At 32.6% G+C, this 22,998-nt stretch overlaps 2 protein-coding genes across 2 annotated transcripts; both read right to left on the minus strand.

Moving 5' to 3' along the window:
- Window positions 1–301: 301 nt before the first annotated feature.
- Window positions 302–6,666, minus strand: LOC133196514 (uncharacterized). The gene is made up of 6 exons (XM_061332392.1): window positions 6,459–6,666; window positions 5,576–5,856; window positions 5,107–5,343; window positions 4,686–4,858; window positions 3,580–3,757; window positions 302–334 (listed from the first exon to the last, which is right to left on the minus strand). Exons 3-6 carry the CDS (start codon window positions 5,242–5,244, stop codon window positions 302–304), a joined length of 522 nt encoding a protein of 173 aa, XP_061188376.1. The 5' UTR covers window positions 5,245–5,343; window positions 5,576–5,856; window positions 6,459–6,666.
- Window positions 5,727–7,645, minus strand: LOC133196526 (uncharacterized; the record flags this gene model as incomplete). The annotated part of the gene is made up of 4 exons (XM_061332403.1): window positions 5,727–5,856; window positions 6,459–6,685; window positions 6,774–7,061; window positions 7,523–7,645. Coding segments are annotated over 4 exons (768 nt in total), but the record flags the coding sequence as incomplete, so codon positions are not given.
- Window positions 7,646–22,998: the final 15,353 nt, after the last annotated feature.

Here is a 22,998-nt window from a genome sequence, read left to right on the forward strand (position 1 = left end):
TCTCTGTCACCTATAGTATGTAATATAATATAGGTCAGTCTAGCAGATCCCAAGGTCAGTCTGCCAAATCCCTGAATTAACATCTGAAATATGCCATTATACAATAACGAAGAAGAGTACACCTTCTATATAATGTCTCTGTCACCTATAGTATGTAATATAATTTAGGTCAGTCTAGCAGATTCCAAGGTCAGTCTGCCAGATCCCATGATATAAGATCTCTTATATGTCATTATACAATAACGAGGAAGTGTACATAATGTCTCTTTCACCTATAGTATGTAATATAATATAGGTCAGTCTAGCAGATCCCAAGGTCAGTCTGCCAGTTCCCCTGTTATAAGATCTCTTATATGTCATTATACAATAAAAGAAGTGTAGATAATGTCTCTGTCACCTATAGTATGTAATATAATATAGGTCAGTCTAGCAGATCCCAAGGTAAGTCTGCCAGATCCCCTGATATAAGATCTCTGTCATTATACAATAACGAGGAAGTGTACATAATGTCTCTGTCACCTATAGTATGTAATATTATATAGGTCAGTCTAGCAGATCCCAAGGTCAGTCTGCCAAATCCCCTGAATTAACATCGCAAATATGTCATTATACAATAACGAGGAAGTGTACACCTTCTATATAACATACATGCCAACTTTTGAAAATTCCCATGGGGGATTTTGCGCGTGACGACAATTTTCAAAGCTTTAAATTCGCGACATTTTGTCGTGAAAATAAATGTTTATCCCATTTTTTTTTTAATTTATAATATCAATATCACTTGTTTATACAATTTAAGAATAAATAATACAAACAAATTTTTTTCCTTCCAAAATTCAAATATCTTTTTAGTTTAACAACATTATGTTTGAAAAAGACACATAATTTGGTGAAAATGTACAACTTTTAGTTCAAATAAATTTTTTTGCAAAGTTTTAGAAATATATATATAAGGTTTTGTTACTGTACAGTTTCTGGGAAACATTTGTTAAATTCTATATTTACATTTTACACAATTAGAATTTCCTTATTAGACATTAAATTGAAAGAAATATTGAAAAATTGCAATGCATTGTGTGTGTGAGTGAGTGTGTGAGTGAGAGAGAGAGAGAGAGAGAGAGAGATAGGAAAATTTGTTTGTGGTATGTACTTTAAATAGAAGTGTCATTTTATTCCCTATTAATAAGTAGACATCATGGTGATTAATTTTATCACACACACAAAACAATTTGAAGAAATGAATTTACTCTTGAGATCATCAATTATTTATAACAAGGATACCCCCTATCCAAAACAAAAATTAAAATTGTTATAATCATGATGAACTTTTTCATATTAATCCTGGCAGTGTCGTGTGGGTATTCCCTTGTCATATTACATGGGGGGGGGGGGGATTCAGTGTACTTGAGGTATAAGACTTTTTTGTTTCATCTAAATTATTTTTATCTCATTTTAACCGGTAAAATTTACAATATTTTTATTACAAGCAGATAAAATCAGCAGCAATGCTTTGTTGTTTTCTACTTTCGTTTTTAAGTAACGATCAACAAGGATTAATCAGTGTTAATTCCGATTTTGTTGATAGTTTATCATATCACTGTATTTAATTTTTGTTTTTAATAAAATGATATTTAATTAACCCCTAAATCTATGTGTTTCACTATGCATACCCCTTCTGACTGAAAAGTTTAATCCCCTAACTGCTCCAGGCTATATGTTACCTGTACCTGGACAGCTGTGTGCGTTCAAGCGAGAAGTGATTTCCTGTGGCTAATTAACACCTCTGTCTGAGTTAAATAAACAAAGGACTAATCTGTGTGCATTGAATAAACAAGTCTGATATTCTAATCCCGATTGACAAAATATTGCGGTAGGGAAACTCTGAAAATCGGAAATTTTAGGGTGAATTTCTTTCAAATCGGGATTTTAGGGCAATTTTGCTCTCCCGATCGGGAGAGCGGGATCAAAGGGTAAAATCGGGAGGATCCCGCCTAAATCGGGAAAGTTGGCATGTATGATATAATGTTTCTGTCACCTATAGTATGTAATATAATATAGGTCAGTCTAGCAGATTCCAAGGTCAGTCTGCCAGATCCCCTGATATAAGATCTCTTATATGTCATTATACAATAACGAAGAAGTTACTTTTCACCTTTCATATATAAATTATTTTATTAAACAGGGAAGTACATTTTTTTTTTTAATTACTTCAATATTTATGTTATAACCTGCTATTTAAAAGTTTTGCATGGAACTGTACACATACGGGTTATATGAGGTAAGAAATCTTTCAGGTAAATAGTCACACAAATATGAATGTGCTATACATGTTAAATTAAAGGATATTAATTTTAATTCAGCAATAAAATCTATTTTGCTAGCATAATGGTTGTAACCTCACATGGCTTATGGTTTCTGCTACTAATATTAGTAATAAACAGCATGTTTGAATGTCTTAGTTCAAATTGCGATGTACGAGGGGTTATCAAAAAGTTCGTGGACTGATGCGATAAAATTAATACTATGTAGTCTGTGCTTACAAAATTTACGAAGAACATAAATCAACAAATGTTTAAGAAATGTTGAATTTTTTAGCTCGATACGTTGATAATTTGCCAAATTATTCTAAAATAAAAAAGAAATTATATGATCACCCGGCGCTGTCGCCGTTTAGTTTCATGACGTCCGACAACGTCATTGTTTCTCAATGTCCACTCCGTCTACCTTATACACTTATCTTGATGTGATTACCTGGAGTTAAGTAAGGACTTAAGTCCGTCTTGTTTATGTGACTTTACAATGTCATGAACAGCTGCTTTCAATGCATATAATATTGTAAATGTATCTATACATAAGGAAAGATCCTCACTTGATTATACCAGAATACTTAGCTTGATGGAGTTCAATTTCTACCACACATGATCAACGTCACTTTTCGACGTGACTGATTTTTGACACCCTCACTACATTGACTTTAACTGTGCATCTTTCATCTCTCTGAATCTTTTTGGCTATTTAAAACGAGTACTCTGGATGTGTTTTATTTTTTCTGTAGCCCGTTTAAACATTCCCTAGGTCTATACCAGTTTTTCCAGGTGCGAAACTTTAAAGAATGTTGGAAACAGTAACCCCTCCTCCTTTTTGACGTCATTTTTGAACCCTTAATTGTTTGTACACTCCATATAAATTTACGATAAAATTTCATAGAATTTACAGAATGGGGTAAAAATTGCAAATTTTACGGAACAATTGTGTTGTACCACATGCCTGGGTTAACCGGAGTTTTTGACGACAAATGCTCATATCAAAAGAGTTTTTCTCAGTTACACTCAGGTAGAAAAAACGTCATATTTGAGGTTGCGCCGCTTGGACATACCATTGCTTACAAAAACAATAACAATTTATTAAAAAATTAAACTTATGATTTATGGTTTATTCTATCGATAGAAAAGATGATGCTAACTAAATGTATTAAAATTCATTGATGTACCTAAAGCGGTTTTAATTTTATGGCGCTAGTCCACGAACTTTTTGATAACCCCTCGTACATTTCTATGAATTTAAGTTCACTGAAGTTACCTTGTATGTTCTGTTGCCCAGAGATATAACTTCAGTTTCATTGATTGTGTCGGCTAGTTCCATTTTTGACATGCAGTGTTTTATGAGGCGTGGAGGTCTGTTCTTCAAAAACTCTGGTACATCAGTTATGTACGATCGTCCAAACCCATCTGTTGCCGTGGCATTATCCCTTATATACCTAAATAGAATAACACTTTTTCATTAAAAACAAGACATTTCAAGTTAGCAATGTAAAATTAAGCTCCAACATCTTAGTGCAAATATCTGAAAAAATTACTTTCTCTACATTAAATCAATATGGCTGAAGCAGATTTAAACATTATTGAATCAAAATTAATTCAAGAGGTATTTTTTAATTAGACTATAGCATTATACATGTACATGTATTATAAAAAATAAGAAGATTGTTAAATTACTATTAGCAACAGCCTGAAACAAATCCCCCCCCCCCCCAAAAAAAAAAAAGAAAAAACAAAACAAAACAAAACAAAACAAAAAACAAGATGTGTTTGTGAAACATTGATGCCCCCGTATGGCAGCTTAGGGCGAGGGTTGAATTTTCTCAAATGCATGTCAAACTCCAAAGGTCAAGGTCAAAAGTGTTGGTACCCAAAGGAAGGTCTCCTTACAAGGAATATACCTGTGAAATATTCTAACTGTTCAAAAGTTATGGCCAAGGTTAAGTTTTTAAAAAGTGGGTAAACTCCAAGGTCAAGGTCAAAAATATTTATATCAGCTGAAAGGTCTTGTCACAATGAATACACGTGAAGTATGAAAGCCCTAGCTCCAACTGTTCAAAAGTGTGGTATTTTTTTGTAAAAGTAGGTCAAACTCCAAGGTCAAGGTCAAGAGGTCCCAAAGAAAGGTCTTTTCACAAGGAATACATCTGTGAAATATGAAATCCATAGCCCCACCCACTCAAGAGTTATGGGCAGACAGACAGATAGACAGACGAACAGAAAGACAAAAATTTCTGAAATAATGTGGAATTTCAAAGGCTGTAACTTCTTTTTACTGAGTTAACAAAACAAGCCAAATCATGCACATGCAATTAACAAATTCAAAAATTTAAAAAATGTTCATTTACAGCTGAAACTTCAACCTACTTGAGCATCATTGTTGGTAAATACTGATGCACGAGGCTTGATATCATTCCTGAAACATTGTTGTTTTTTCGTTGTTCTAAAAACTGGTACTTGAATACTTTATTCTGTCTCTCCAGACCGTTATTCGTGTTCACCAAGAGTCCAGATCCATATCTCTGTGACCAAACCCAGTGCTATATAGGTAAAAAGAAGCCAAAGATAAATATTGCCAAATACATAGTTTTTACATTTTTTAAAGAAAAATTACAAGTCACAATTTGCATCTGATGCAAATGACATCACAATTTGACAAAGACTTTGGGCATCCTTAACCTTGCTGTGCATCCTTCTTTCTTAAATGGTTAAGTTGTTCAATCAGGAAAACAAGCAATAGGGATCAGAATTTCTTTTTCATGAAATTTAAATATATCAATTAAAAAACCTTTTTTTCTGTCAACCATGTTTTTGTAAACCAGTTTCTAAGACGACTGTTTCTGGCCCAGATATCTGAATTTTGCAATTTTGTGATGGCTTCTGTGTATTCTTTCTCTGATGATGCATGAGCACATCTCCTCAGCATTCCCAGCACATGGTCTTTGCAGTCAGCAAGACCATTGTCAGTCTTACTGACCCATCTGGTCCAACTTTGCAGATAACACACAGATAAAAACAAAGCTTTCTGAAAGAAAAAAATATGGATATAGCAGTTAGTAGTACCGGGGGTACATGTATTAACATTATGTACATTAATTACTTAAAATAATTTTTCTGTCAGATTTCTTTCTTAACAGTTAGAAGTTTTACTGTTGTAAGAAAATCTAATGCCATATTTACCAAGAGATAATTATTATCTCTAAATAAATTGAAATTTTGTTATAAAATAACTGAAAAATAAAAAATAATCATTATACCAGGGAAAACTTCCTCAATGGCAACAATTTCTCTTTCGCAAAAATCTGTCATAAAAAACTTAGGCTCCCAGGACCATTCAGCTGGCCTGTCCGGTGCATTAAGGAGCCGAGTTTTAATGGTTTGTAGACCCTGCATTATGGATTTCTTTGTTTAATGCTGCACAATGAATTCTGCAGCTACACTGTATCCAACATTAGTCTTCACAGCAAGAAAAAACAGAGGCAATGCATATTTTGTTGTTCTGTATGTTGTGTCAAGAAAGCAAAGGGAGTTTCCATACCTGTAACAAATTGCATTATGAAATAGGGATAAAAAAAAACACAGAACAAAATGTGTTTCTGAAACACTGATGCTCCCGTATGGCAGCTTAAGGTGAAGGTTAAAGATTCTCAAATGCAAGTCAAACTCTAAGGTCAAGATCAAGAGATAGAAATGTTACCCAAAGAAAGGTCTTGTCACAGGGAATACAAGTGTGAAATAATAAAGCCCTATTAACAACTGTTAAAAAAGTTATGGAAAGGGTTAATTATTTTTTTTAAAGTCAAACGTCAAGGTCAAATTTAAACAAATTTGTGAGTGCATTGCATTAGCAAAAATATCTTTCTTAAAAATAAATCAACAACAAAAAAAAGTAATCAAAAATTTTGCCCCCAAATCTTTGATTACGGGGCCATAAAAAAAGAAAAGAAATACCTGGTACAAAGCAAACCAAATACAAACACTCATCTTTTATGAATTTTCAATACAGTTAATCAGTATATTAAAGAAATTAAAATTTTATATATTTTCTTCTCAATATCTGAAGAAAAAATGAATCATAATATTTATATGAGTCTTCAAAATATCTGTCAATATTCTTACAAACAAACAAAATTATCAAACCTGTACAAAAGATGACGTTGAAATTCACTTTGGTGACAGAAGAAAAATTCTGTTGTCTCTGCTGTCTGTATTTGAGGATAGACCTCATCATCATCATCCTGCTCCACACACTCTACATCCTGCAAAATATCTCTGTCACTTGGTGTAGAGTCAGAGGCAGGCATAAAGATGAAATTATCCCTTGGATAACTGTCTTGCCACTCTGCTACCTTATATTCCTTGAATATCTACATTAAAAAATATTATTGAATATGATCACTTTCTTTGCCTTGTGCATGGTCAAATGTTTTTCGTCATAATTAATTTGTTATATACTTTGACAGAGTAGAAATTAGACTTTGATGAAATTAAACTTTTTAACAAGTCCTTGTCTTTGTACCTCAACCGTAGCTGGGCAAGGTATATATGTGCTCTGATTGTTTCGTCTGTTGGATAGTAAGCAGCATCAGTCAATGCAGGACGCTTTGTGTCTTTAAACAACATGGTTTCAACAAACACATGCAAATGTCTTTGCATCTCTGAGACACTTGTTACCCCATGTCCAACAAGTTTCCCTAGTTTATCTCGAACTTCCTTGGATAGAGGATTCATGAAGCCAGCAAGCTGAAAATTGTATTACATATCAGTTCTATAAAAGGACACATTTATTAACAACTTGGTTCTTTTAATCCTGATCTTCCTTGGACAAATGGTATAGGTGTGACTTCATATGATCATATTTCTGTTAGTCTAAGCCAATCAACTGATCTTCCAAGTTGCCATGATATTGTTACTTGTTTATTGATATACTTAGTATTATATACACCGATTCTGAACTGTGCGATACAGGTGATGTCACAATACCCTATCTCAAGGACCGGTCCGAAAACCCATATCACGTATCGGACCGGCAAGCAAAAATCCATATCAAACCTAAAGTAACGTTTGTATAAAGTTTTAAAGTTAATTAACTTGATATTAACTTGATATTTATAAAATGTTAATATATTTTTTAGGAGATATCAATTATGTTTCCTAGACCTTTATATGACTTTCTTTTACTGAATACAATATTTGTTATTTACTTGTCCAGTAAGATGTGTTGATTCATGATCCTCACTCTTTGGAAGCAGGATGTAAATCCGCCTCTCTCTTTTGACATTATCCGGTACATCTGAAAGGTCATCCCTCAATAGTTCCCTTGCATTTTTTCATTTTTTCTGTGTTTTTCTTAACCTATTAAAAATACCAATATGATTTATCTCTTACACATAAAAATGCATATTTTTGAATTGAATTCATCCATTACTATATTTTTAAATGATTTTTAATTTTTTAAAAATGAAATGGACATACATATTTACAAGTTTTTACCTTATAATCAGGGAAGAAGACAGCATCTTTCATGACAATCCTTGCCTTGCAACCTTTTTTTTTTTAGAAGCTTGAAGTAACTGTTTACGTTTCCTTGGAACTGGATGATCACCCTGATTAATGCATTCACATATCAAGAAACTCATATTAAAAATTAATTTAAAAGAAAATATTAAATAATAACTTTGAAAAGTACCCCAGAATCTGCTAGAATGACCTATAATATAATACATACTATAGGTGACAGAGACATCATACAGAAGTTGTATATTGTAATCAGTATTGTATAATGACATATAAGTGACATTTTAGAGTGGGATCTGGCAGACTGACCTTGGAATCTGCTAGAATGACCTATAATATAATACATACTATAGGTGACAGAGACATCATACAGAAGTTGTATATTGTAATCAGTATTGTATAATGACATATAAGTGACATTTTAGAGTGAGATCTGGCAGACTGACCTTGGAATCTGCTAGAATGACCTAAAATATAATACATTCTTTAAGTGTAGAGACATCATACAGAAGTTGTATATTGTAATCAGTATTGTATAATGACATATATGTGACCTTTTAGAGAGGGATCTGGCAGACTGACCTTGGAATCTGCTAGAATGACCTATAATATAATACATACTATAGGTGACAGAGACATCATACAGAAATTGTATATTGTAATCAGTATTGTATAATGACATACATGTGACCTTTTAGAGAGGGATCTGGCAGACTGACCTTGGAATCTGCTAGAATGACCTATAATATAATACATACTTTAAGTGTGGAGACATCATACAGAAGTTGTATATTGTAATCAGTATTGTATAATGACATATAAGTGACCTTTTAGAGAGGGATCTGGCAGACTGACCTTGGAATCTGCTAGAATGACCTATAATATAATACATACTATAGGTGACAGAGACATCATACAGAAGTTGTATATTGTAATCAGTATTGTATAATGACATATATGTGACCTTTTAGAGAGGGATCTGGCAGACTGACCTTGGAATCTGCTAGAATGACCTATAATATAATACATACTTTAAGTGTGAAGACATCATACAGAAGTTCTATATTCTAATCAGTATTGTATAATCATTAAATAATTGCTTCCCAAAATGAAATCAAAACAATTAATTGTAAATCCTTTATTACTGTTTAAAATTCAATATATTAATTATAATTAATGGTATATTGTTAATTAGGTACTGAAAACACACAAAACCTCTTTTCGTTTGATCTGCAATTATACTGTCCTAATTTTGATCCCACCCAGTGTATACATATGTATAAAACCTAGAAAGATCTACTTGTATCCCACTGTGATGATCATTAGAATACCCCCTACCCACCTATCAATTAGGTCGGACCTTTGCATACAAATTCTGCATCAAAAGATCATTGGACTAATCTGATTAACATATTTATTACCAGACCAACTAGAATTAATACCACGCATCATTGTTACATTATACAATCTATCTGTCAGCCCCCTCTCTCCCCAACCCAACTTATTTTAATGTTTGAAAATTAAGCTGGTACACAAATAAAAGTGGTTTTTGTACCCTTAAACTTCTGAAGTTTAAGTTTACTGCATTGAGTTTCACAGTAACAGATCTAAAAACTTAATTTGTTTGAAATTATAAAAAAAAAAATGCAGTCATTTTTTTTTTATTTACATTCAATTATTATAATTAAGATTGTTGAATATAATTACGAAGTTGAATGGAATATTAAAGCATTTATATAAGTTACAATTTAAAGCAGAATTTCACATATGATTAAGCATTAATAATTTAGCTGTACTTCGTAAATAGGATCTATGTCAAAAGATATTTTTTTTTAAATATTATGTCTTTTCAGTCATTGATGAGAAGTCTCGTGTACGATTTAATGATGTAAGAGACCCTTGTATTGTTCCTTATGATAGAACACCCTTCATCATTCTGGCTAGGTGTGAAAGATATTGTGTGTTTGGAGAGGACAAACACAAAAAAAGAAAAATGAGCTCAAAGAAGGGAGGGACTCCCGCCTTAAGGTAAGTGTATGTATAATTATTTGAAATGAATGCTACATGGAACTACACTTAAGTACATTGTATACACTTAATAATTTGTAATAACGCATTTGGTTCAATTATTTTATTAATCTAAAATTTATTTTATGTTTCCAAAAATAAAAGAAATGTACGTAGTTTGAACCCATTCAATACAAGAACATCAAAAAATTCTTTAAAGAAACAAAAACAAAACGATATACTTGTAAAAACAAACGCTTATTTAATCCACACAAGCACATAAATATAGAAAGACTGCATTTTGTAAAATTTAACATCTAAAACATTATGCCTAAACAATAGATTTGAAGAGAGTTTGAATCTTATGAATTTTTTTAACTTTCACATATCAAAATTGAAAATTATTTTTTATCTAAATGAAAAAAAATAAAGGGATATATTGTTTAAAAGATGAAACTGACACCACAGTTTTGAAAAATATTACTTTTTCTATGAACTGTTGAGATTGGTAAAAATAATCCTTGCGCAGTGCATGGAATTTTCTTCATCTTGTTTGTCTCTATTAGAATATATTTTAATTATCCCTTTGATCTTCCCCATTTCAGGACAAAATTTTAAATAATGTAACAGGTCAGTCACCTATGGACAGATTATATGTACATGTATAATTATATGGTCATTCTAGCAGATTCCAAGGTCAGTCTGCCAGATCCCTCTCTAAAAGGTCACATATATGTCATAATATATATAATTTAACTGTCTAAATATAATTCTCAAATAAACAATTACACACACACACACACCCTTGTTTGTAAATCCAGCCAACTGACTACATTTGAAATTTTACCTTCATCTCGCTTCACCGATTTAGAGGCTTGAAAAAGAGAAAGTAAGACCAGAATATACCGAGGTTAACCTTAGGATTTCTCTGTATCTATAGGAATTTTTGATATCTTTTACTTTAAGTATATTGAAATTCGACATGAAACTCACTACATTTTTACACTTATTGAACACACACGTGCAAATCAGTACAGCTAATTCAACCCTCAATTCACTGCAAGGTTATAAACACACAGGAAAATCGCTACAGCTAGTGATCATGTTTAATTTTTTAATTGCACCGTTTATTTTATTTTATTTACTGGTATAAATGGTGTATGTATGTACAAGACAGTACACAAGATCAAAGGAAAAGATTGGATATACGGCAAAAATGTATGTTATCAGAGCTGTTCCCATGTTGACATATACATGTATACAGCATGTACAGCGCCGGTCTAACATAAACTCTAATTAACATTAATCTCAGAGTCGATAATTGAAGATATCTTTTAATAATCAAGGACATCATCAATTCATTTTTTATTATTAATAATGGAATGAACGATACTTTCTTTTAATGAAAGAACGGAAAAAATCTTTTTTAAGACAATCTCTAAATTGATTCTTTGCGAGTAAATTTTCCGCCACTGTATTGATAGGCCTATCTTCGATTCAATTGATAAGCGCATCAAATCAATTATTGCTCTCCTTTATTGAATAGTTGCGCGTATAAATCCAGCTGATGAGAGGAATAACTGATCTGATGCTCTCACTCATTCAGAAAATGTATTTCAAGCAGTATCCTAAGCATGTCTTGTATCTTTTCTTTCCATGTAACATCTGTGCAAGATTCGTTAAGCTAAAAACTAGTCCCCTACTGGTAAAAACGGTACGGTTCTTTCCTCAACTGTCTGCCTGTCTGTCCCTCTGTAAGTCCTTCCCATGGCACTTGAATTTTCCGCCCTTTTTCTACAGCTTGCAAATATTGAACTGATGTTTGGTATGTGAGTCTACCTTTACTAAGTTACAGATCAAGTTTGAATTTCCGCTTTCAAGAGTTTTGACGGAATTACGGGCATTTCAATTTTTTAGGAGAACCAGATAACATTTGCCGGTAGGGTGCTAGCATTGCATATGCAATACTCTCAAAATGCTTGTTAAAGTTACGAAAAAAGCTACTCCCTAAGCACCTAAATGGTCACTTTTGCTGATAATGAAGGAAAAAGCAGCATCCGAAGCAATACTGCTATTATCAGCAGTCAATATTAGCTGCTCGGCATTAAGCTAGATAACCTGCGATTTATAAGTTCTTTCAAAATTTAGAGTAGTGGCATGTTTGAAATATATATTCTTTCAGCATCGAATTTTCTTTAAATTTTTCCCAAAAAATCCCTGTGTGTAGAATCATGTGGTCAGTTAGTAAAAAAACAAACTCGAACGTCAATTCATCATAGTTTCAAAACAGTAAATATTCCGTGATCTGGGTAACCAAAAAATTAGTGGAATTAATTGTATTAATGATAATTCATTCTCATTAATACCCAATGATAATCGCCCAAGTTCAAGTGCAAGTTCAGTTTATTCACCCAACCCAAAATAATAGTACATGGGATACATTTATAACATATATATATATATATGAGATATATTGGATTTTTCATTTATATATATATATATATATATATATATATATATATATATATATATATATATATATATATATATATATATATATATATATATATATATATATATATATATATATATCATATAAACTGTTCAGAGGTACAATATCTATATATACAATGCAAAAACACGATAAAAAATGAATAATGATAATGATAAAAATACTTCGCCGTTCCATTTTTAACCATTTTCAAGAGAAAATTCTTAAAAGATTACATATAGTCATATACCCTAATGTATAGTTAAGAAGATGCGAAGACTCCCTGACCGCTTGGGAAAGTGTGTTTTAACACCCTACTGCTCAGATTGACCGGTGGGGGAGACTTTCAATGATTTGAAAATACGCTATCTAACAAGAAACATGTGGTTTAGCTAGAAAATGCTAAAATGCATTCTCTAAACGGACAGGGTGTCTCAAGCCGCCTCAATACCCTTGATAGATTCAGGGCAAAGCCCAGATGATGGCGCAGAGGACTAAAGTCCCTGAAAGCTCCGGAATTTTGACGATGCAAAGCCATTTTATTCACAGAAGTTGGAGAATAGATATATTTTTGTTCTTATTCTAGTGAGGCATACTGGGCGACTGAAATTTCTCGGTACTACATTACTAGAGTATTTGAAAGTTTTTTAAAGAAGATAAATCAATCATAAGTTAATGAAATACATTATAACGTGTACATAAACAGAAAATTTAAAAGGGTGTTTTAGTGATAACATTTTTGTATCGTGTTCCTACAATGAATTTCAGTATAAATATGAAAGTAAAAATTAAGAGAAAATTCATATAGGAAGATGGCTTTCTATGCAAACTTCGTGATAATTATAGTTTTGTCAATGATAAAATATGTACAACCTTTGATTTTGAGTATCCTATGCCCTGAAGGAGTATTAATTTTTTTTTAATCAATTTACTTTGGGGGAGACTAAACGATGTGCATGCTTGAGCATATAAGGAAATATGGAAGCTCTGCCATACCAGCCAAATTAACATACTTTTTATGTTACTTGTGTTAAAGATATATTCAAATAAAGCATGTAAATTGAAATGATAAAAAAAACATGTGATAATTGGTTAGAAATTTTAAATATTTCAGCAATATTAATAATGCCATCACATTGTTGGGGCTCGAGTTAAATTCCACTGATGAGAAGAATGACTGAATTTAATTGCTGCTAGCATCAAATAAATTACTGATCTCATCAATTCAAATGATGCGCGCCTTAATTTTTCTAATGTTTGCCAGCATCAATAATTCGCATTAATTCAATTGATGAGAGCAATAATCGATTGGCACTTCAGTTCATATGAGAGCAATGATTGATTTAATGATATATTTCAAGTAATTTAAGATGACTTCACTATTTCGTGTTTAAGAAATACAAGAATACAAGAAAACAATGGATAAATGTATTAAAGAATATTCTTTATCTATAACGTCAAAATTAGAAAATTTACAGAAAAGTGATATTAAGGAATATTGGAGAATTTTAAATAGTTCGAAGGCTAGATGTAAAACTGAAGTTTATATCAAAGCAATGTACGATTTTTTGAAGAAAAAAAAAATAATGAATCTAAAGATGATGAAGGTAATGTAGATGATAATGATATCAATTTCGATAATAACTCCCCTTTAAATTGTCAAATCTCTGCAGAAGAAATCTTGCAAGCAGTTAACAAACTGAAAAATAATAAAGCTCCAGGGTATGATCAATTCTGTAACGAATATATTAGTACAACAATATCATGTTTTTTGCCACTATATGTTGACCTTTTCAATTTGATTTTTGATACTGGTTTTGTACCTGAGGAATGGCTTATTGGTATCGTTAAAGCCAATGTATAAAAACAAGGAAGACCCACCTCTTCCTGAAAACTATAGACCAATAACACTATTAAGCTGTTTAGGAAAAGTATTTACCAGTATTTTATGTGAGCGTTTGGATACTTTTTCTGATGAATTATAATTGATTACTGAAGCCCAAGCTGGCTTTAGAAAAGGATATGGTACAAAAGATAACATATTGATATTAGATTTTTTGTGTAAATTTGTTTCTTTTAGTAAGAAAAAACTTTATTGTGCATTTATTGACTTTAAACAAGCCTTTGATGCTGCTTGGCGATCGATCTGGTTTGTGGTCCAAAGTATTTGAAAGTGGTATAGATGGTAAATGTCTAAGATTTATCAAAAATATGTACAGTGGTATTAAATCGAAGATATATATTGATCAAAATATCTCTGAATTTTTCATGTGTAACCTTGGGGTAAGACAAGGGGAAAATTTATCCCAATTTCTTTTTACTTTATATATTAACAATTTAGAAAACTATTTATTGCAGAATAATATTGAAGGGGTTACGAGATTTGATGAAAAATTAGAAATTGAAATGCAGATAATGTTTAAACTTTTTAGACTTTTTTATGCTGATGACACAGTTTTATTTAAGAAATAAAGTCCGCGTTATCGAGAATGTTGCAGGATAACCTCCGAGGTCGAGAAATGTTGTCTGAAATATAAAAGCCGAGGCGTTAGCCGAGGCTTTTATATTTCAGACAACATTTCGAGACCGAGGAGGTTATCCTGCATCATTCACGACAACAAGGACTTTATTTCTATTCTACTAACGACTCTAAAATACAGTTGATCGTTTTCTCTATAGAGAAACGAATTAGGTCACCATGTCGCAATTTCGCTGTTCCATTTAACACCAGAGGGTCAATCGATTGCATAAAATGCAGACGATTTCAGCTTTTGCTGGATTAAAAATATCCTTTAATTATTTATAAATTTGCTTGTAACATATATTGATTAATTTTTATGAATGAAAAATAACAAAACCAGTTGTCTATTTCATTGATTTATCAGTAAAATCACGGGAGTGTAAATGTTATGGGGAGGTCCGTAGAACAGCCCCACTTGGCTATAAAAACGATATTTATCAGCTGTTTCAGGCAATACACACGTTTAGACTGCGGAAGACGACACATCGATATGGTCTAAATAAGTATTAGATTATACAGTGAAATATTTATTTCAACTGTACAGATTTGACATGTGTTTCTGATCTGATAATTTTTTGATGACGTTCGTGATTTATTGGAGAATAATGTCCGCGGCATTTCTTTGATCTCGGCAATAATCGTAGTAGAATATCTGATAATCCAGAGGATTTACAAAGATCTTTGAATATTTTCTCTGATTATTGTGACCATTGTAAGCTTCAAGTAAATACAGACAAGAATAAAATAGTAATTTTTCTAGAGGAAGAATACCAAAGAAAATATTTTTGTATATAGGTGCACCAATTGAAATTGTGAACGAATTTAAATATTTACAATGTAGGTGTTATCATGTCTCGTAGTGGTTTCTTCAGAAGTGCCAAAACACATTTAACTAAACAAGCGTCAAAAGCCATGTATGGAGTACTTAGAAAAATAAGGTATTTTAATTTACGGTATACACTTAAAATTTCTGAAATTTGTTTTACATGTTAAATCCAGCACTCCAAATTGTATGGTATATATATGGGGAAACTGGGCGATACCCTTTAATAATACGTATAAAGGCACGAATGATTACTTATTGGGCTAAACTTTTGATGTCACATGAACGTAAGTTTACATATATAATGTATTGCTTTCTCCATAAATGCTTTTCTGAAGGTTTATTTATGCATCACACATATTAATAAGGTACACTACTAACACAAATGTCGAGTCACTATACTACTAACACACATGTCGAGTCACTATACTACTAACACACATGTCGAGTCACTACACTACTTACACACATGTCGAGTCACTACACGACTGAAGTATACATTAAAAATAACAATATTAAATCACACGATGAGCTATACCAGAAACACATATAAAATCATACATTCCCAACACATGAGTCACCATACTACATGTACAACTCACATAACAAACAACAAAATTACCACACATAATAAGCTACACTACTAACACACATGTGGAGTCACTACAGAACTAACACACATGTCGAGTCACTACACTACTAACACACATGTCGAGTCACTACACTTCTAATATATATTAATTACAACTAACAATATTAAATCACACACAATGAGTTATACCAGTTACACATATAAAATTATACGTTACCAACACATGAGTCAACATACAACATGTACAACTCACATAACAAACTAGAGGTACTGTGAGCACTGAACTCACTAAAGGATACCCCCGCCTCCGATATGATTATAAAGGCAAAGTCCATGTTTTGCTCTGAGAGACCCGAAATAAGTGACAGATCAAAAAGTAATATACGAGGTGCACAATGGCACTATGTAATAAAAGATCGGGGGGGGGGGGGGGGGGCTAGGGATAAAGTCTACTACATGTATATAACATAAATAATTGTTTAGAGTGGTGAACGAGGTATAAATGTTTTATAAAATACAAAATATTATATATATATTATCGAAAAATTTTAGTCATATCTAGCTGCAGATATATACATGTAGCTCTCCACTGGTCTGAAAAAAATTGAATGGTTGTCATATTGACAAGATGAGAAAATCTGGGAATAAAAGGGGAAAATTAGCATTCCCTGGAGGTTAAAAAGGTTTGAGTACAGCCATTTTGAAGCAGTCGGTCGGGAGAGGACAAACAATTTTTTAAAGATGACCTCATCATATTCTGTATGGCCTTGCCATACAGGTTTACGTATGAATTGATATTATTTGAATATCAGAAATGAGCGACATTCATAAATCATAGCATGTATATTAATTAAGTTTCTGACTGAAGCATACCTGGGAATACAGAGGGGATACCTTTCATATCAAATTGAGTTTTTAAGTTCGCCCTGGGGCTTACTCTAGGTTGCACACCAGTATCAAATTTCAATAATTATATATTAATTATTACCAAAATTACGAAAATTATAGAAGACATACATGTAACTCGTCGAAAACAAACTCCTCGAGAATTTTTTTTCAGACTTTATAAGACAATGCTTTCTAAGCATACAAAAACTTCCAGACAGGCAAGCGAGTTTATCGAAATCGAACAGGTGCTTGAAAGTGACGCACAGGACTTAACCAGCCTTCCTTAAATACGGTATACAAAAAAACAAAAAACAAAAAACTACAGGACTGCTTTGTTCTCACATCTGGTAAAATTTTCGAGGGAAGTATTGAAAAATAAATGTGCGTTGGCCACGTTTTGACGTAAACCTTTAGTTTTTACGCTATCCAATAAACCCTGTCCATAATTTTCACTTTTTAACAGAAAGATACACTGTATCTGAAATACAGAGGGTCGACCTTTTACATCGTGTATATTCCAACATACGGGGTGTATGCTACGTTGTGCACGGGGTATATGCTTCCGGGGCGATAAAAAGGGGGTCAATGTATCCTTTTTGTACATTATCAATATTTCAATTTATGGATATATTTCGCCGGAAAGCATATGCATACGGAAGAAAGCATTATCTAAGAAGTATATGGATACCTATGAATCCACTGTACACTTTCTAGTTTTATCAAACACCTCAACACAATTCCGAGGATCAGAGCAAGATTGACGCTACATTGTGTTTATGATCAATTGTACCATTAGTTAGCTGGGTTTTTTTTCTTTTATTAAAACAGCCCCGTAATAAGCAAATTCAGTTTGGGGGGCATAGCCATACATTTTCAGTTGACAGTTGAGAGGACACAAGAATTCCCGACAAGCAAAAAAATAAAAATAAAAAAGGGCATCAGACGTTTTTATTGAGGGGCACAAGCAAATAGTATCTATGTTTCCTATAATAATCTATATATCGGCAAAATTATTGGGGGGGGGGGCACGCCCCAACCCCCGTGCCCCCCGGTTCCTACGGCCATATAAAAGTGTAGGTTATCTGTACATAACAAACAATATTATATGGGATAACTACTACATATCAGAACAAAGCTTCGCTTTATCACCACTTTCATATTACTGTTAAGTACACGTTATCTGTATAAATGTATGCATAAATTGTCTGTTTATAAAACAGTTCGTATTTAAAGATATTGACGAAAATTCAATGTTGTGCCCGGGGTGTATGCAGCATGTTGCACCCGGTTAATCCAGATACCCAAATCGTATTCTGCTGATGTCTGTATCTCAATGATAATGTTCAGAAACCCTACAGGTACAGATACAGGCTTACACATTGAACTAATTTTCAGTTAAAGGGGGGGGGGGGGGGAGGGGTTGCACATATTAGAAAGTCCTTGGTACGCAAAAAAAAAAAAGGATCAACTGATGTTATTTTCGATGGGCCCAACTGTAAATATGCTTTATTTTCTATTCTTGAGTAAATATTTGCAAACTAATAGCCCCTTCCCTCCTCTCCCATGCTTCAAAGAATTAAATCTATTCAACCATACTTTCATTCTGATGTATGTTTTCAACATTGAGTTACCTGTTTAAAGCTTAAGCATTAAATGTATTTATTTCAGTAGTAGATATACATAGAAAACATCATTAGGTAAATGCATATTTTACCCTATCCAAAAGTAAATAATTAAAATGTAATTATAAACTGAAAACAAATGGCGATTGTTAAAACAAAATTGAAGAAATATCTTAAAATATTCTACTAAAAATAGACTATAATAATATAAATTACAATTTTAAAGTATGAATATCATAATAGTACTATAATTTGTTCCTTGGCATAAATTATTAAAATAAAGAATTCAGAGCAATTGATATAAGGCAAATACATGGCCATTACATTGCCATTGCTACCTACCTGCAGGTAGAGGTATGATTACTTCACCGCCCCCCCCCCCCCTTGTTTTATTACCTGAACACACAGGCAGATTTAACACCTTTAATCGAAGCAAACGTTGGTAAAAAAAAACAAACAAACAAACAATAGCACCATAAATGTGACACTTTTTACATTTATTTTTTGGGGCATAAGCAGCACAACTCAAAGCAGCTGAACAGGGAATAGCAAGTCTTGCCTTAGAGATCATATTGAACGACAAGGGTAAACAATTCTTTTTTCAAATGATATAAACCCATTCTCTGAAAATTTATGTGATTGTCAAAGTTTATGCAGGTAGCATTTTGCACTACCTGGACCTTTAAATGTAAGCAGACCTTTTCTTATACGCGCTGGACCTTTTCTTTAAAAGGTTATCGTATTAGCCCCCCCCCCCCCCGATCTTTAAACGAGGAGGAACAAATAATATGCAACACCGGTCAATCGGTAGGGGTTGCTTACTCCTCCATGGCACCTGATCTGTTTTCAGAGGTCTATTTTTGCTCTGCCCATAATCTGTTTTGATTAAATGAATTTTTCAGCATGATTACGGTTCAGGGGGTCGTGACATAAATGTACTTAAGTCCAAGACCATGCTAAAGTAGGACTTAAGTACAGTCTAAAAACTTAAGACCATAACTAGAAGCGTGCTAAGATTTGACAATCTTAGCAAAACTTAGGCAGTCGGTAGAGGTGACTTAAGCATGTTTTAACTTCTTTAAACACATATTTAGAACTATTCAAAGGTTGACTTTCGACGTCAAAACATTCATCTAATCATAGTATACATTAAAGAAAATAATTTTCTCTATTTAATATTGGTATATATAAGAATTTTATTTTTTCGTCGGGGGAAGGGGGAGGGGGTGATATTGATCACTGATTCCAATTTCACTCTCTAAATGACATTCATGTAAAGGCAAAATTTTATTTTTGGGATACGATTGAATGTTAGTGGGACCTAGGTTATAAACACTAAGCATTATAAGTTAATTGTACACAGTAATCATGGATTTTTATATTCAAAAATGAGATGATATAGATTTATATAAAAAAAAAACACAGAAAAATTGTCGTTGAATTAAAGGGTGCTTACTAGAAAACTAATAAAGAGTGTCTGCTTAAATTAGATTAAACGTAGAATGCAACAAGCGTGGATTCAGACAGAGTTCACTAATATAAGAGAGAGAGAGAGAGAGAGAGAGAGAGATGTAGGAGGTATACGAAAAATTATCTTCTTTTCCATCCTTGATTAGAATTGTAAATAAGTATATCATAAAACGTCTGCAGTCTTTGCCTGCTGATATGGGCTGATTCATCGGAGTAAAAAGAATTTAATATGTCCCTATTGTTTTATTAAGAGTTTCAATTTCAAGTACATAGACGTTCGGTTATCGTGCAATGTCTGCGAAAGTGACAATTTGAAAGCAAGTGAACCTTTGTCAAAACAAAAGAATAACGACAAACATTGCAGTCTCTAGTGATGAACAATATTCATGCATATTACAGTGAACCACTATTTTTTGTCCGTGCAATATTTATTTTCAAATATTCAGACTAATTTTAAACAGAATATTTTTAATACGAAATCTAATCTAACCTAGCTAAAACCGATAGGTAAGGACGTCAACTTTAACCTATGTGTAATTAAAAACGCAACTAAATCATATTTTTAGAAATACATGTATATATATAAATAAATATGAAAATTATGATGATTCATAAAATATTTTGAACGTAAGTTTGACGTAGCTAAGTTCATTTTATGTTACGGTTTAAGACAAATTTAAGTAGTACCTAGGCAGGTCTTGAGATTGCGCCTAAAACATACTTATGACCCTACTTAATAGTAAAAAAAATCCGGAACCTTTCGGAGAGCCGTGGACAAATTTAATTGTAATCTCTTGTTTTATTCTTTACACTTTAATGCTCGTTTTATAAATAGCTTTTTATTTTCTCAATATCGAAACTTGCAGGACGGTCAGGGGTCTTTGAAGCCTTCCATCTTATTCAGAGTTAATAAAGAAACAAAATTATGAATTTCGATACACACCCCATTTCAGGAAACACGACCCCTTATAAGTAAGGACGTTATATACATATATGCATGTGAAGGAAAACTGCTTGTCGGTAAAAGTGTTTAATCTCACCCTTACTCCACCTTTAAGTCCCCCACGAAATATATTTATAATTACATGTACATTTAAATGAAAGTCCAACAAAGTGAAGAGAATTGACCCACTTTATTTTTACATGGTTCTATACGTAGTAGTATAGTCGGTGTTAGAAATATGCATTACAATTGAATTAAGAAAATTGTAACAATTTTTCATTTAGTCTCAAACTGAACATAATCTGGTATGACTTATTAAGTTATTTAAAGTTATTTAAAAAGTCATACAAGAATTATACATGTGCTACATGTAGTTAAGGCATCGATCGGTGTGTATTATTTCAGAAGCCCTCCGTAAACTTATTTCCGTGATTTTTTTTTTAATCCAGTTCGACCAATTGGTAGAAAACTCGACTCAGCTCAGAGAGACAAGAAGGGCGTTCTAATGAAATTTAAGAAAAAAACAACTACATGCATGGGAGCAATCTATTCAGCTACTCCTGTTTGTATCTTAATCTGTTGTGTAATTTTTATTTTATCTATGTACCAGTGATCCAGATAACATATTTGCGGAATCGTAATACATTTTCCCCCTTTTTTATGCGGAATCGTAATTAAAAAAAAAATTCGAGAAATTGTGACTCATTTTTTGCGGAAAGATATTATCAATATGCGAAAACGTGGAACACCGCTTCAAAGTGAAGGATTGGTGATATCCAACAAGAAGACCCAGGACAAAAAGAAAAAAAAAATATATATAATCTCGTTTTCCTACCCATGTTCAAATGGTTGGGGTTTCTCTCTCTTTTTTGTGGCCCGAATGTAGAAAAGATTTTCGAGTTTAGACAATAGGTTTAGGTTTTTTTCCTGCTTGTCAAACTGTTTTGGAGTCCCCCCCCCCCCCTCCTGCGTTAAAAATCGATTTTTAAGCAGCAAAAAGGAAGAAAAAATGACAACACGCCTTATATTAAAATTTCCTATGTACATTAACAACAGTTATTTTCTCGGGAGAATAAAAAAACACTAGGGGGCATCCCTGTACCCCTTCGATACTGCGTGCTTCAGATCGTAGTATTTCCCGGTTTAATATCACGGCTAGACCATGATTGTGACTTCCTGTTCTATTCCTTATTTGGGGGGAGAGGGTAATCTATGTTCAATTTGGAAGACCAATTATAGAATCTGTGCTGTGTGAGTCAATAACCTCTAAAGCATAATCCCCTTTCAATTATTAAATGGATACATTATATATGATATGTTTTAAAACCTATATTCGCTGTAAAGGTCCCTGGTACAGAGCGAGGACAATCTCCCAGCCTGAAAAAACACGATTCTCAATTTTGAAAGTTCTTGAAAAGTTACATTTTTCAAAAAAAAAATGTATTGTTAATATCATCTTTTACACATTAGCTTCCTTTATTTTACTGAATAACTTATTGATAAATAATTTATTTTTCTCCACGAAGTCTTCTTGTCATTGATGTGTTTCAGTGTGATTAAAATAAAAGAGGTTGTTGAAGCGTATTTTTTTCTATAATGTTCGATTTTCAAATGGAATGGGCTCAGACTCCATTTTTTAAAACTTTAAGTTAATTTTACATTTACTTTTCGGTCATTTAAAGGTTAATGTAGAAAGGGAACTTGTCCCATTCATTTTCAAAAATCATTTTGTGTGGCTCCAAAAAACCAGTTTTCCACTAAATATGCTTTACTTACAACTTTAAAACAAATCATCAACCAATGCCA

Source organism: Saccostrea echinata, unplaced genomic scaffold (genome assembly GCF_033153115.1).
Source record: "Saccostrea echinata isolate AGI-Se365-2 ecotype Australia unplaced genomic scaffold, CSIRO_AGI_Sech_v1 ptg000001l, whole genome shotgun sequence".
Taxonomy (NCBI): domain Eukaryota; kingdom Metazoa; phylum Mollusca; class Bivalvia; order Ostreida; family Ostreidae; genus Saccostrea; species Saccostrea echinata.